The sequence below is a fragment of the Xiphophorus couchianus genome, chromosome 17 (assembly GCF_001444195.1).
Source record: "Xiphophorus couchianus chromosome 17, X_couchianus-1.0, whole genome shotgun sequence".
NCBI lineage: Eukaryota > Metazoa > Chordata > Actinopteri > Cyprinodontiformes > Poeciliidae > Xiphophorus > Xiphophorus couchianus.
The window spans coordinates 12,972,219-12,988,072 of NC_040244.1; the positions used below are offsets into that span (position 1 = coordinate 12,972,219).

At 41.0% G+C, this 15,854-nt stretch overlaps 1 protein-coding gene and 2 long non-coding RNA genes across 4 annotated transcripts; 2 read left to right on the forward strand and 1 right to left on the reverse strand.

Annotated features, from left to right (window-relative positions):
* Positions 1–817: 817 nt before the first annotated feature.
* Positions 818–8,500, forward strand: LOC114160651 (uncharacterized). 2 transcript variants are annotated; one of them, XR_003598823.1, is made up of 3 exons: positions 818–1,354; positions 6,904–7,779; positions 8,381–8,500. It is a non-coding gene; the product is annotated as an uncharacterized LOC114160651 (long non-coding RNA). The 2 variants fall into 2 exon arrangements; XR_003598822.1 differs by lacking the exon at positions 8,381–8,500 and having other exon boundaries at positions 6,904–8,000.
* An 80-nt stretch (positions 8,501–8,580) lies between these two features.
* LOC114160908 (uncharacterized) lies at positions 8,581–13,082 on the forward strand. Its single transcript, XR_003598892.1, has 2 exons — positions 8,581–8,666; positions 11,781–13,082. It is a non-coding gene; the product is annotated as an uncharacterized LOC114160908 (long non-coding RNA).
* On the reverse strand, positions 12,941–15,819 carry creld2 (CRELD disulfide isomerase 2). The gene is made up of 10 exons (XM_028043824.1): positions 15,490–15,819; positions 15,086–15,168; positions 14,744–14,854; positions 14,404–14,495; positions 14,137–14,313; positions 13,957–14,055; positions 13,759–13,842; positions 13,527–13,622; positions 13,279–13,413; positions 12,941–13,198 (listed from the first exon to the last, which is right to left on the reverse strand). Exons 1-10 carry the CDS (start codon positions 15,628–15,630, stop codon positions 13,140–13,142), a joined length of 1,077 nt encoding a protein of 358 aa, XP_027899625.1. The 5' UTR covers positions 15,631–15,819; the 3' UTR covers positions 12,941–13,139.
* Positions 15,820–15,854: the final 35 nt, after the last annotated feature.

A 15,854-nucleotide genomic window follows, 5' to 3' on the forward strand; every position in this document is an offset into this window, starting at 1 on the left:
TAAGAGATGTGTACGTGGCAGAGGTCTCGTCTGTTCTCAGTTACCCCAACCTCCAAGCCCTTTCCTCCGCAGCTTGTAAATGGTAGCATTCTGCCAACAATGTGGGGTTGTGAGGGACAGTGGGCTTGACTGCCTGGCAGGGGAAAGAGGCGAGATGAACCCGATTAACAGTCACATCTTGTTCTCTTGTGATCTCTAGTTGCGTAAGCCTCGTCTTAGCAAAATGACAGTTCGCAACCATTAGCCACAAGTCATGTTTATTGATTTGTTTCAGTGTTAGCCATGTATTAATCAGATTAGATGTACATTTCCTTTTATGAAATACTCTAATGTACTGGTAATAGACATGTTCTGTACAAAAGTAAATATAAAACGACTGCTGTATTTAACACATATTCTTGAAAAAAAGATTCACACTTACTAAGTTACAACAATAAATAGTCGACTCAGTTTGAATCCAGTTGTTCTTGGAAGGCTTTGTAGGATGGTTTGAGACTATTAATGGAGGAAAAAAAGGATCATGTAGACCAAGATAGACACCAGAGAGATCAGGAATAGAGTTTTGGAGAAGTTTAAGTGAGGTTGTTCAATCCATTCTTCAAAATAAGAAAAGGACAGTGGCACAACTGCAAACCAACACAATGGAGCTGCATTAATTGTGGTGGAATCGTGCCTTTCTTTAGCTGGGAGCTAAATCCTGGAAGAAACTATGTTTGATGCTTTCAAATTAAAATGGATTTTAATCCAAAGAAACACCAACAAAATCCATTGAAGTTTGTGATTGTAGTGTGATAAAATGTGAAAAATGTCAGGGGATATTAATAGTTTTGCAAAACACACTGACAAAATTAAAGCCATACATCCCAAATGTGTTAACACAACTGACATAAATGACAACTGAAGGTGTGAAAAATAGAAGTTTATGTCACACATAAGAAAAACCAGCCAATAGACTGATGCTCTATCAGCCACGCAAAGCATCGGTGTCTTAACATCGTCAAAAATCGTCTTGGTTCTCGCTTTAAAGTTTGCGGCTTGAAAACAGGCCTTTGTTTTGCAACTGCTGCTCTGGTAGTAGTCCATCTGGGAGTTCTGTCCTGGCACGTACAAACATGTGTGATAGCGTGTCGGTGTGTAGGCGGGAGAACAAGATGGAAAGAGTCAAAAGATTGTGTGTAGCCCTTTGTATTCGGTGTTAGTTAAATTCACGTGCGATTTAAGGTTTGCCGTTTACAGTTCTCCACCTGATGGCTTCGGAGGTTGTGCATCAGCCGTCGTGGCTGCCAATATGTTCATATTCCTCACTACGTGCGGGGGTTTGTGTATGTCTGCGCGTGGGGGCCGCAGCAAGCTGGTGAGTGGGCCGCTTCGCCGCCTTTTCCTCCTCTCCGCAATCGGAGACACTTCCACCGCGTTTCTCAACCGGAGCCATTCACAGCCGTGGCTAAATAGCCCCAGAAACAGGATGTGCGCCAAGTTGTAGCTGCTAGTGCTTGGCTACGGGAAACCTGACCAGCTTCCAGCATTATGTAAAACCTGCCAGATCAAGCTTTGTAGTCATTTGGTCACACGCTTAATTTACATTTTCTGCAACAGAATGAAAAGCACCGGAAGCTCTTTTTCTCTTTCTCTCTCTCTTTTTTTTTTTTTTCTTCTTCCTCCTTGCTTGTGTAGGGACAAAAGTTTGGAAGGAGGCTAATTTCCTGATCAAATCTGCACATCAAAGACTGACTGAATGTTATGTCACTATCACTTAACCGATTCTTGGTTAGATTTTAGACCAGAAAGAATCTGCAACAAGGAAAGAAGGTTTTTATTGGACAATAAGTGTTAAAAGAATCAACCTTGCTGTGTTCATACCCCAGATTACAGGATCACTGTCCTGCTGGAAGCTGAACCTCAGTGCCATGTTTTTGTAGCTTCTAGCAGGTTTACTTTCAACTCTGTCCAGCTTACCTCTCCTTACTGAAGAAAGGCATCAGAGTCTGATAATGCCACTGCCATGTTTCGCCATGCCGACAGTCAAGTGGATATGAAGTGGGTATTTTTCCACCTCAAAATTGTTAAGCCAAAAAGTCCAGCTGAGTTCCCATCTGGCCAGAGGACTTTGTTATGCATCAGTCTTTCCAAAAATGCGTTTATTTGTGAATTATTAGTCTGTAAATTACTGATTACTGACTAATAAGTCTACCATAAAGTTTGTGAAGTTTGTGCGATGATGTTCCCACCTGAGCCAACGTTCTCTGCTCCTCCTCCAGAGTTACCGTGGTGATCTTAGTTGCTTCTCAGATAGGTGATGGACTGAACAGTACTCTGTGAGATGTAAAAGTTAAAAGATATTGTATACGCTAAGATATTGTTTTATACTCTAATCCTGCTTTAAGCCACTCGCTGATGCCGTTTGTTCTGTGATGTCCTCAAACAATTTTCTGAGGTCGTCACAGAACAGCTGTATTTATACACAGATTACACTGCAAACAGGTGGATTTCATACAAGGCATGGGGGACTTCTGAAGGCATTCTTTTGAACTTGATTGATTTGCGTCATTTTCCTTTTTAGTTGGTTTATCACATAAAATTCCAAAAGATACATAAGATTTCTGTCTATAATATCACAATAAATGAAAAGGGTATTTTTAGTAACTAAACATATCTAAAATTGCACATACACTTCTACTTTACCCAGAAACAAGGTCTATGTGACTAATGATCATTACCCAAAGGCCATATAAGAACTACAGTGAAGTTGTTTGCGATGCTACACCGAGGATCAGCCTCTTTAACGCCATAATAAAATATTCAAGTCCTCAGGAGAAGAGGCCCATGCAGCTGAGGACTGTAAAACAAGACAGACCACCCCTGCTGGCTGATTCCCGTCCACAGCTGTCTCTGGCCTCTCGACTTCTCGTGGGTCCACATGTTTTCTGGCCAGCAGCTCGCCATGTGTGGGGGCAGCCGTCTGAATCCTGACGGATCACCTCTTGCATGGAGGGTGACACCTAGTGTTCAAAGATTAAAAGACATACAGTAGATCATCAAGATCAGAGAAAAGCCACTTACTGGTGGTTTTATATGATTGAAGGAACAGTCCTCAGTTTTTCTTTTTTTTTTTTTTTTACATTAAATTGCATTTGGTGCAATAGCATAATCTCACTCAAAAAAACAGCCTTAAATTTGAGTTAATTTAATTAGTGAGAACATTAAGTTTAAGTAAGAAAGTAAATTGTTGTAAGACAATTGCTTAACTTGCCTGTGTGAAACTATGTGAGCACTAGCTAAAAACTTAAAAACCACTGAAGCAGTGTCAAACAAAGCTGGATGATGAGGAGACAAGTGGATGGTAACAGAAAAGCAGCAAAGTTCCCTAGTGGAGAACTGGAGTTAAGCCAAAGGAACACAAAGTCTCCGTTATAACAATTTATTTATATGGCTTCATATGGAGATGTGTGAGATATTGAAGGGTGGTATACTTAACTTGATTAACAAAGACAAAAAAATACCATGTTGAATCAAAGTCTTTTGGCTAATTTATGATTTCCTGATTTTATTTTAAAGATTTGACCTGCTGATTCCAGTTCTAGTTGATTTTGATTTCATTTCAGTGACAGAAGAGGGTAGAAGAACAGTGGTCACTATGTCTTTGCATTAGGAGCAGTGGCGACATCACATGCTTTAAAATAGGCTTTATAGGGTAATCTCGGATTCAGACCAATGTTTGCTGTCACTACCGGTGACAGCAAACATTGGTCTGCTTGTGATTAATTTTAAAAAATTGTGGAACGTCAAGTTCTTTCATATCTTTGTAGTATGTGTGTTGGCTTTGAGGTGCTCCCGCTGTGAAAGGTTTGTGTATATTGGGATCAGTGGTGTGGAACTCACAGTGTTCTGCTGCATAATGACCAAGTAAGTTACTTTTCTTTTGTATCTATGATTTTTTTCCCCCACATTAAAGGATCATGGATCTATTTGGAAATAAACTTTCAGTGATTATTATCATTACCTCGGATAATTATTAGCCTAAATAATCAGGCACCATATGATGGCTAACCAACCATGTTTATTTTAGCTAAAACAAAAAACATTCTGTCCTATAGTCAGCTTTTCAGTGCATCTCTAGATTCCATTAGAATCTTTAAAGTTACGTATTTAAGATATGTTGGATTCAGTCTTTAATCTGTTTTTGATTCTTTTATGTAAACCTGCAAATCTGAAAAGGTATTTTAGAAGCACTTTAGCACTTAACTTGAAAACCGTGAATGTGAATAACAGGATGCGTCGGGTATGCTTCAGTGCGGTGAGGTGCTGTGGGGAATGCCAGCGGACCGGCAGCTCTACATGGCAGATATATGCTCAGAAGTGCTGAACTGACAGAGAGGTGACAGGCAAGGCTTAGCTGACCCAGCAGTGCTCACTCTGACTGCAGAATCATCAGCACAGACTTCAATACGGACCGCACTCTTTTTTTTTTTTCCTTCAAAGCCGACCCGCTGAGACGCTCGGAAGAGACAGAAAATGCCTAACTGGTGCTCAGGAAGAAGGCTGCACTTCGAAACGAGGCTTCATAAGAAAAACAGCAGATTTTGTTTTTCCCCGAAGACTGTTGAACTGAACGCGAATCACCCTTTGTGCTGACCGAGAGTAGCCCTTTCGGTTGCATAACCGCCATCAGTGTGGTGGTCAGCGAGGATAAGCTGCTGAGCCCTCCTGTGATCGCTGCTCTCTCTTCTCTGGGGTCCCCGTCCAGAAAAAACAAAGCCATATGCAGCGATAGCGGCCAGGAAATGAGTTCCACGCCGAGCGACACAGAAGCCCGCGAAGGGCACGTTGTTTGCTGCTCGCAATAGACTGCGCGTCGCTTTCATGTGGCTTTTGAAGGTTCATAAGAGAACTGCGTCCCCTCTTATTATGTTGCGATGGAACACGTCCACTAAACAATTCAATAAAACGAGGATCAGAGTGAGCCACGTTTAGGAAGCTGGAGGAAGATGAGAGAATGTTTTGGAGCTCCAGCTGTAGTCTGTTGTATTCTGAGAGTACAGCTGACTGGGTAATGAAATTGGCGTTTGAGCACATGCTGCTTAACACAACAAAACAGTTATTACAAATTGGATTGGAAGAGAGTAACTTTAAATACACGTGAATTATCTCCAGAGTTAGTCAACAGCTTGACCTTTTGGCCTACGTGTAAAACACAATGTGAGGAGGAAAAGCAGCACTACTTGTCAGCTTCAATAAGTCAGTGGAACACAGAGGTGGAAGCAGCAGACCGTGGGGATACATTTCGTGGATGGAGCCAAATAGGAGACGATAGCAAAAGAAAACCTGTTAGAGGCTGAAAAAGACACAAACATTCACCTTCCAGCAGTTTTGCTGTACTTTGTGTTGGCCTATCACATTAAATCCATAATAAAGAACATTGTGATTAGAACATTGAAAAATGTCAGAGAAATTGTGAAAAAAGTTAGCATTTTCTCTTGCTTTGAGCATTTTTGTATTTATCAGAATAAAAATAACAATAAATTGATGCGTTAGAGAAGATAGTAAGACTAACAATTTATATAATTGTAATGACAGTGGAAACAATTGTGTCTTTTTGCTTTAAAAAATAAAAAGGTTTGCCATCAAGACTGTTAAAGTAGCTGGAAATTATATTTTTACATATCTGTGTTGGAATTTTGACTCATGCTTCTTTGCTTCTTTTAGCCACATTTGGATTTAAAACCATCCTAAAACCTGTTATTGGGTTGTTTAGAGAAGCAATTGTTTTTCACCATTGTTCTGCTACATACGTTTGAGCTTAAGGCCACAAACTGAAGAAACAAACCGTCAAGATCTAAACACCGTAATGTTTGACAGTAGGCATGAGGTTTTCTACTGAAACGCTGTTAGTTTTATGTCAGATTTAACGGGACATAAACCTTCCAAAAGTTATTTGTTTTTCTTGTCAGTCAGTAGAATATTTCTTCAAAGTTGTGGAGATCATCAAGATGATTTTTAAACCGTCCTTTCTGTGTTCTTTAGTCAGCAGGGGTTCTGGTCTTCTCCACCAACGAGGTTATTTGTGCCCAGTTTCTTTCTCATTGTTAAATCATTAATGCTGACCTAAGTTGAAGGAAGTAGGCCTGCAGTGCTGGAGATACTCTGGATTGTTTTTCAACCTCATGTATGTAATGTGAATGCACTTTTGAAGTAATTTTGGTAGGCTAGCCTTCTCTTGGAAGGTCCACCACCGCTCAATGTTTTCTCCATTTGTTGATAGTAGCTCTCAAGTCAGTTTTTAACCATTTTGTTGACTTTTAGATATTCCTGATTTTGTTTTGCATCTGCTTTTGAATTTTTTTTTTTAAGATAGAGGCAGGATGCGTATCTTTGTGAGGCCTACTTTGTATTGTAAGACAAGTTCTGTTTCAGTGATTTCATAATTACTCAAACAGTAATCAAACCTGGGTTAGTTAACATGGCACCAGTTATGTACTCACATGACACAATTTAGTTTGAGAGTTTTTTTTCCTTTAATAAGAGAAATCGTCATCTTTTGTATTTATTCCGGTTATTTTTGTCTGATCTGTAAAGGATGTTTAGTAATCTAAAACATTAAATTGTGCCAAAAAGGAAAAACGAAAGAAATCTGTAAGGGACAAATGCATAACTGTTAAAAAGCCATAGAAGTTATTCCGAGTTATTACAGAAAAAGTTGCGGTTTATGAAAGGAAAAAAAAAAATCAAAACAAATAAAATAAAGAACAAATTCATGAGAAAAACATGTTTTTGTAACAGTAAGCATAAACTCTTGCTCTTCCACCCTCAGCAATGCAGTTTATCGCCAAGACTTGTCATCTGTGACTCCTTCTCTCCCCTACTCATCAACTCCTTGTTCCCTTCCGTCCTGTTTACACCCTCCAGTGTCAACACCACCTGAGCGCCATGGCAACAACACACTGCTATATAGAGAAAGGAACAGAGATCTCCGCCTCCACCGGGGTTTTACAGCTGGTTTTGGACAAAAAAAAGGGTCTGGAAATCACTTTGAAGTTGGGTCCAGCAGTGCAGGAGAAAAATGCCTTTGATGTGGGTAACCAGAAAGTGTCTTATAAATGCCCCAGGTGTTACAATAGGTGAACAATGCAAAATCCTGCTAATTCATCGCAAACCCAATGCTGCATAGATCATGCTTCCAGACGCACAACCCCTGATGCAGCTTTTTTTCATATATATATATATTTTCTTTACATTTATTTCCAGTAGAAATATTGCTCAAAGCGTTTTTGACAAGGATAAGAACATACCCGACGTTGCTATTTCAGCCAACTGCTGAACATCTGGCTCCGACTGTCCGTGACTTTATTGGTGTGCTTATGGGATCTCCGTGTTAGGTTCTCTAGCCATCCAAGGATGACTTATCTGAAGGGGGAATGTCTAACATTTTACTACCTGCACACATGCAACATTTGAGCGTTAGTTACACGGTGCCGCAACAGAGAAACCACGTGCCTGGTCCCAAAAACGGTTGTACAGGACTCCCTGTACTTTATAATGGAAGTATAATGCAGGTTATTAGGGAATTTTTACCATGACAAAAGGTGCCCTATAAAGAATATTTATGAAAACTATTACTCATTAAAGAATTCCAAGTTGATGAAGCAGAATTTTCCTTACCTGTTCAGGGTGAATCCCAGCTCTTATCCATTGACCACCAGAAAGATACGCAAACCCTGCAAGGATGAAGGAATAACAAAAAAAAACTCAATGGATCTTCCTGCAGATTCAAACAAGGAATTGGTGAGGCACCATTGCTACTTTTGCAGTTTGAGCAGCAAGGGGACTTTAAAGCATTAAAACCATCTTAGTATAATACAAGAATATGTTGAGGTAAAACATCAATTGGCTAGGCATTTGATGTTCTCCAGCCATTTGCAAAACAGCTTTCTACCAAAGATTAACTGTTTGGACATAACACAGGGACTGAGGCATGCATCTGGACTCTAAAGCTCCCTGATAAAGAAAAAAAAAAAAGGGATCTCATAGTGGTTTTAGGAAAGAAGCCCAATCAACATGGCTCAAAGGATCTACTGCTAAGCATCTTGGTCTGAGGCACTCCAGGAGAACCCCAGATGTTTTTCCCCTCACATAGCTGAGCTGTCTGGAAGTAAAAGAGGTACCTGCTCAGTTTTAAGCATTTGTTTATGAATCTAGTGTTAAAAGGTGTGTTTGAAGGATTGCCAAAGAGAGCCTGAGCTGACTAATGGTAAAAAGGTGTATCTTGGGTGTAGATAGTCACGGTTTTTAAACCACAAATATTTCCTGTCAAATTTAAAATCCCTTTTGAAAGAGTTCTTTTCAGAGAAAGTAGAGTAATGTAACTCTGCCTTGCTTATTTCAGCTTGTTGTCTCCGGCATTCCTCCTTTTGGCCATGAGCTATATCTGATGACCGCTGGAGTTTCATTTTGATTCTCCTCTTTCTTCACCGTGACAGACCAGAGCAGTGACCACGTTACTCCAGGCAAGGTCTCAACCCATCTACCCACCATTCTCTCTGGTGAACAAGACAAGTTATTTGAACATTTCCTCTTGCTTCACAGACTGATCCCTACCCTTAGGAAAGCAATCAGCCTCTTTCCTGGTGGTCCATTGCCACATGCCGTTAGAGCATCTGCAACAAGCTAAGGTGAGACCCTGAGGTTCCCAAACCCTCGTCACAAATGCACCTTGAGATGTGGTCCATAAACACCATAATCAGATATAGTACTGGGAACAAGTTCGACTTTGCGCCAGAAAAGCAGACACAGCACTTCCTTTGACAAATACCAATTAAAACAATCCAGGAAAGATGCAGAATCCCCCACAAACCACCTTGACTGGACTGTTGTAATCCTTCTGCAGATGTGGACAATGCAACCAAAAGTACCATGAACAACTCAGCAATTCCATAAGCGTAAAGATCTGGTTCACTGTTCCAGCGCCAGTTTAGATAGTTATTTTATTAATGCAGTAATAACTAGAGCAAAAGCAGATAAAATGTCTCAGTGTTTTCATTTTTATTTGCATCTCAACAGACAAAGGACTTAAACCTACAGCACTGAGATCAAAGTCTCCTATCTGTCTCCTCTCATTCCTGATGGCTGCAAAAGATCAGAGGCCAATGATTCAGTCGTGACGTATTGCTGTACACGGAAAGCACACTGGGCCTAATCTCATCGCCCTGTTATGCTCAGCACATGTGCACACCTGCACATGCAGAGACAATTCTAGACCTGGACCCTGGCTTCAGGATCAAACAGATCGTTGTAAGGGCAGTCTCTGTTCAACACTGAGAATAGGAAGGAATACCCCCCTGAAAACGGTCCAGCCACAGTGGATTGTACAAAAGAAAGTAAAACAATACAATTTTCACTCTATTGAAGCATATAAGAACATTACAAACAACAGAAAGATTGTTTTCATTCTCAGCGCAATGAAACAAGGCAACAAAACACACTGAATAATTTAAAAAGCTGGGATTGGCTCTGTGTTGTTATTGAGTTGAAATGGTCTCAGGTAGAATCTAATTTCTGTACATGCAATCAAAACAGCAGTTATTGAATTCTCTGCTGCTTAAGGGCCCTACTGTGTTTTCTTTTGGTGGGAAAAAAAATCTTGTGACCTAAATAATTCAGATGTAGATTATGTTTCCCTGTTTTTTCTCACTAAAGGTCAACTGAATTTACTCTGGGAAATACCAAACATACAATCCAACCGTGGCAGTCTCTTTAAGGAGAAAAGAAATCTGGATCAAGTGCTTTTGATTCTGCTGTTTTCTGCTAAGATGCAGCACAGATGGAACTGCAAACTTCATTGCATTACTCGAGATCTGCTGTGATGAGGGTTTATATTTTTGTTAAATTTAGGCAGTTTTGGGCATCAATAGGATGCATAACAAATAAATCCTAAACGTATTTCAACAAGGTGTTAGTTTAAGGATGCACATTTATGCAACCAGGTTATTGCACTTTGCTATTATTACTTTTATACTTTTTCTTCTCCTTATGAAAATTTAGGAATCTGTTCAATTGAGGGTGATATGGGGGTCACACAAGCTGCGAGTCAGTGAGTTAGATGTCTTTCACAAACAAAGCAGATTTTCAATTTCCCCCTCCTCACCCCAAGGCAAATGGCTCCAGCTGTTCCACCCTCTTCTAATGCTTTCACTTCCTGTCAATGTCTACATCTTATAAGAAAAGAGGCCAGAATCAGGAGGGTTGGTGTCACTTTTTTGCACCTTGAAGGAAAGATTCCACAAGAAGCCATGGGTCTTGAGCTCCAGCCCACGGCGTCCAGTTTGTCCGGCCTAATCGTCGGCGGCTGGGAGTCCAGCTGGCCGAAAACAAGGCGAAGCCGACCGCATCAGAGAGGGCAGCAAGTTTAAGGAGTGCCTGACATCAGAGGCTGTGCAGACCGCTGACAGACAACAAAAGCACATGGTGCCACATCTGGCTTCTAGTTTAACATGCAGTTTCCCTTAGAGCATCTCGGCACTGTGATTATCCCCGTCCCACCGGCCTATAATGGAACAATGAAGACTTTCGGCTAAGGATAGCTCTGGGAAAAAAGCTGGTTTGAGATGAAACCCTTGATGACTGCGGAAGAAGAGCAGTAGATTTATATGCCCAAAAAATGCCACTGAACAAGAAGTGGTGAAAAACACTTTATACAGAATTTGGTGCCATCACCCTTGCGTCCCTGTGTTTTCCATCTCTGGAAGCATCCTAGTAGTCGCCCTGCTACAGCTGGACCATGTGCTTCACAGCTGAGGTTTACTTACAGCGGAAAACCACCAAGGTTAAAAGAAAGTATCGGGGTGCCCCTCCAACCACAGAGCGAGCGAGCATGCATGCATGTGCAAAACTGAATCTAGGTCGCTTTACCGCACGGAAGGGGAGGCCAGCATTCAGAATAAACAATCCCCAACAAAAGGAAAGCCTGGTGGTTAAAGGAGCGGTCTTCAAACGGGTCACAAGTTCAAAGCACTGAAAATCAGAAAGTCATGAAGGAGCATCGTTTTCTTTTCCCAGAGAGTGAAACATTTGTTGCATCATTTTCAAGTTATTCATAAGGTAAATGAATTTAAGATGTGGGCCAAGAGTAATTTGCCAAGTCAGAAGTGTACATACACAAAAAGCAATTTTAGGCAATTTGGGGAAGTCCACAAGGGGATGTCAAAGCTTTAGAAGATTCTGATAGGTTAATTCACAACATCTGAGGTTGTTAAACATGGCCCCCGTGGACATAGCTTAAGGAACTACTTAAATACAATGCTACCTTGTGTGACATGATGGAAAAATAAAATCTAAAGAGATCAGTCAAGATATTTAAAAGACAATGCTGTACCTCTACAAGACTGGTTCATTTGCCTCCTGGCTCTTATTGGTTAGTACTGGGAGAAGGCATAAATGAGGAAAAAGCAAATCTGCTTTGACTGTCATTAAGCATCAGGTTCCTGCAACAGACTTTCCCACTAAAGCTGTTAGTGCGGTAGGCTCAGTGGAGTACATCTCATCTCCAGAACATAAAACATTATATCAAACATGCATCTGATGAAGGCTAAATTCACCTAAAAGGGTGGCATCAGTATTAGGTACACTGACTCATGTATTAGTCAGGATGCTGACTCACGCTGATGCTCTCTTCTTGCCAAGTACCTCATATCATCCATCTCCTAAAGCAAACACTTTCTCCTTTGAGTTATGGATAAAATATTTAATAACACGAGATAGTTCTAACAGTGTAATCCATGCCTCCGCAGTGATGAGCCCAGCATGCTGAGTGCGAGGGTCAGAGTAGGGCAACTCTGCATCTCTGCTGCCGGCTCAGACAGGTCTCAACTGGCTGCTCCTTCCACCTTCGGCAAGATCCGGCAAATCAAAACAACTTACATCATCCCAAAGATAGCGGAGAGGGTTGATCAGGAGGAGAGACTGAAGGGTGGGCAATTGTTGGTAAGAAACACGACTACCTCCACTTGTGCCCACCTCAAGGAAAGTAATTTAGATTAAGACTAATCTCTTAAATAATTAGGCTTTAAGAGTAGGGAAATGTACTTTTATTACCGCAGGTTGTAAAGGAAACTCCGGCTCAATCTAGGAGGAAATTCTGTATTATTGAGGATACTGAGTGCACAGTAAAGATGATTTAAAACACCAACACAGCATCCCTCGCTTTCTGGATCCATTCCAGACATGTGAGCGATGAAGATCGAAATTTCAACAGCCAGCACTGCCATCGTGTGGCAATCCTGAGTCACTGCAACACGATTGCATTTAAAAATGTCTCCTGCGTTGTCGGGCAGTTTTTCCTCAAAGCTTTACAAATGTAGGCGTGACATGTTTCTTTTGGGTTGCTAAAAAAATAATAAAATCTTTGAAAACTGTCAAATCAAATGGTTAATTCAAATAACTCAGAATAAAATGTCTATAAATCAATTTGTGTTCAAAATACGAAACGTATTTTTTACATTACAAAGCTACCCAACTTTAATAAAACGCAGACCTTGTATTTTAGTTTCATAGCATTCCAAAACACATTTAAATTCCTAAGATCTTTGTTTTACAGGAGCTGACTTGCCGTTTTGACTACCCAGCGTTTGCGTTGTAAAACTAACGTTTTACTTAATCATTTAAATAAATGAATATGAGACTACCCATTGTATTGTGTCCAAGCTTTCACTTGTGTAATTGCTTTCTATGCATACATTTATGCAACTTGTTACCAATTGGCTCCTTTACTATGAGCCTCTGAAAGGGAACTTAACACTGCCATCATGTGGTGATTTCAAATTACTGCAACAAAGTTACCATTTTCCTTTGATTTTCCAATAATTTACTGCTTCAGTTAAACTTGCTCCATTCTAAAAGTTATAAAATAAAACAGAAAGTATTTGATTAGTTAACATAGAATCACATTGAATTCAACATTATTCACGTTTATTGAAACAACTTTATTAAAACAAATGAACAGTGGCATAAAATGTCCTGTTTCTGTCCAATTCCACTGCTGGAAAACACTGGTGGGTTTTGAAAACATGTGGTATATTGATTGCGGTCAAGTTTAAAAAAAAAAAAGTAATGAGGTTCAGTTCGTTCATATACGGGTCCAAGTTTCAACATCAGAGCTCCCCATGTGGCCCTGGAGTCGTCTCCGATGCTTCAGACTCCTCCTTTTCATCTACAGACAAAGGAAGGAAAAAGGTGAGAGTAATGCTACCAATGGTGAAATGTTTGAGTATTTAACGTAGTGACCCTCACCGCTCTGTTGGACACACTCGCCATCTTCCTCCTCATAGCCACTGGAGCAGATGCAGATGAAGCTGCCTTTATTGTTGACACACTCCTGGTTCTCCTTCACACACGCAGGCTCCGACTGTGAACATTCATCAATATCTAGAAAGCAAGGATAGCAATAAGCAAAAGACATCTGCAAAAATGACTCTGTACACATGGTAATAGTTGTTTTCCTCGATAATTTACAATCTACTGAAATATTTCCATCCTACCAGTGCAGGTTCCTTCTACATCCTTGTATCCTTCAGCACAAGCCTGGCACTCATCAGGACCACCTCCAGTGCAGCCGGTGCACGCCTCGTCACAACCTGTGTGAGTGCAAGCCGATCAAAACTAATTAATTCAATGTTCAGCTGCTGCAAAAAGGTTGAAAATATTGTGACTATTTTATTATTTCTGAATTTTTTTCCCCCTTTAATCCAAGGAAACTAATCGCAACCTTACCATTGCAGGAGTAGGAACCTTCAGCATTAAGGCAGTATTGATCCTCTTTGCACGGTGAAGGCTCTTTGGCACACTCGTTCACATCTGCAAATCATTTGGCCAACAACACAAATGTATCAGTTTCAAAATGTGCAACCCTACACCAAGTCTTTCTTTATAATTAAATCCCTCTGCAGAACAGGATGGTATTCCTCCTACCGACACAAGCTTCTTGGTCATCCTTCTCCCAGCCCTCCTTGCACTCATCACAGTCCTGATTGGTGGCGCCAGTGCAGGTCTTGCACGACGCGTCGCACTCTGTGGCAGGATGTAAACCCTGTATCATTGACCAATTCACTGAACCGTGTCGCTTCCTATACAAGTTTGCCTAAAGTTTACCTGTACACAAAGAGTAGGTATCGTTTCTGACTTGGTTGAAATACCCGTCGACGCAGTCTAAGCAGAACTCCCCCTTATAGGCGTGGTCGCAGCTGCACTTCCCGTTGCCTCCGCGGGTCCCATCGCCGTCACACACCCCGTTTCCATGACACGGCCTCTCCGAGCCCCCTAGACAAGCTTCGGAAGCAAAATTATTATTATCATTGGTGCGTCAAATGTTACAGCCAGATCTGTTTTCCCTCTGGTTTCATTAGAATAGTTCCTTACCATTGCAATCAGGTCCAAATGTTCCCTTTGGACAACAGACCTTGATGGTGTCTATGCAAAACCATTTATGCAGATCTGGATGTTTGGTTTTCCTGCATTGCAGAAGGGGATGAAATGGGAAGAGGTGGACTTCAATGACTGTAGAAACTTACTGCAAAAACTTGCTAAGTTCAGCTGGTTTTTCAATATTTTGGGGAATAGCTAGTTTGTTAAACCTGATCGTGAAATAATTCAGGTACAAAAAGGTCCCAGATTAGATAACTGCTTATGTTTAAACACTTTTCTGAACATCAGCTCATGCTCATTGACAGTTCCTCTGTCAATCTCACTGGACACCCACTTTTTAAACCACCAGGTCTCAAACTGCTCCTCGTGTTCCTCCACCATACGGTTGCACTCAAAGCTGCTGCTATCACACAGATCCTCCAAGATCTCCATCAGGCGAATCTCACTGCAGGAAGACAGACATAGGTATATCCACACAGGAGCATAGAGGAAAAGGAAGCTGGGAGGTACGACACAGGAGGCGACAAGTAAAAGTAAAGGTTCTCTTTTTGGTGCAACCTTGTTTAATGATTTGTTATCTAAAAACGTAGATATGCTTCCACTGCCGAGGTCAAACTGCTCTGTACCAGGTTGACCTGGTGTTAGCAGAGGACAGGACAATCTGGACTCGTCTCACCTTGTCTCATACTTGGACAGTTTTCTCTCCTCCCATGCTGTGTTGCCTCCTCCAAAGTTCTGCTTTGCTGTTCTATCATAGCCCTGAAAAAAGAAGAAAATCACAAACCCAAGTTATTTATACCAAGTGGAAAGAAGTAGAGGTTTTGCACCTTGACCAATAAGGTCGACTTATCAGATGTGCCTTGCAGGACTGGTGGTTATTTAGGACTGCCAGATTTAAAAGGAGTGAGCACAAAATGCCCGCCACATATTTCAAATAAAAAGCATCAATTAAATGCATTAAAGCGTGAATGCATTTCCTTTCACCTGACAGTCATGCCTAAAATAGCATTTTGTTCCTTGAGATTGATTAGTTTAGCAAGGCAGTGCAAGCAAGACGGGTGTTTTGAAAAGATCTCTGACCTTGTTGAAGTTCTCAGTAATTTGCTGGCAGGTGCTGCAGGCGCTTTTTAAATCTCTCTTGGTGTCGCCGGCTTGAAAAAGCAAAATAAGAAGAAAGGAGCAGGAGATGAGTCGGAGCTGTGGAAGGCAGGGGGACAGCATCTCTCACCCAAACAGATCACGCTATCATGACAGTAGCACTCTTCACTAACTAGTTTACACCTAGCTATAAAGTTCTGTAACGGTCGGATATATTTAAATGAGCTATTCCTAACATCAAACCTAAGATAATTGTATCTATGCAAAGCGCAGCTAAGTAGTATTTACATGCCGGTTGTAGAAAAAAAGAGATGCTTTTCTAGTTTTCCGCGTCAGCCTCTAAGGCT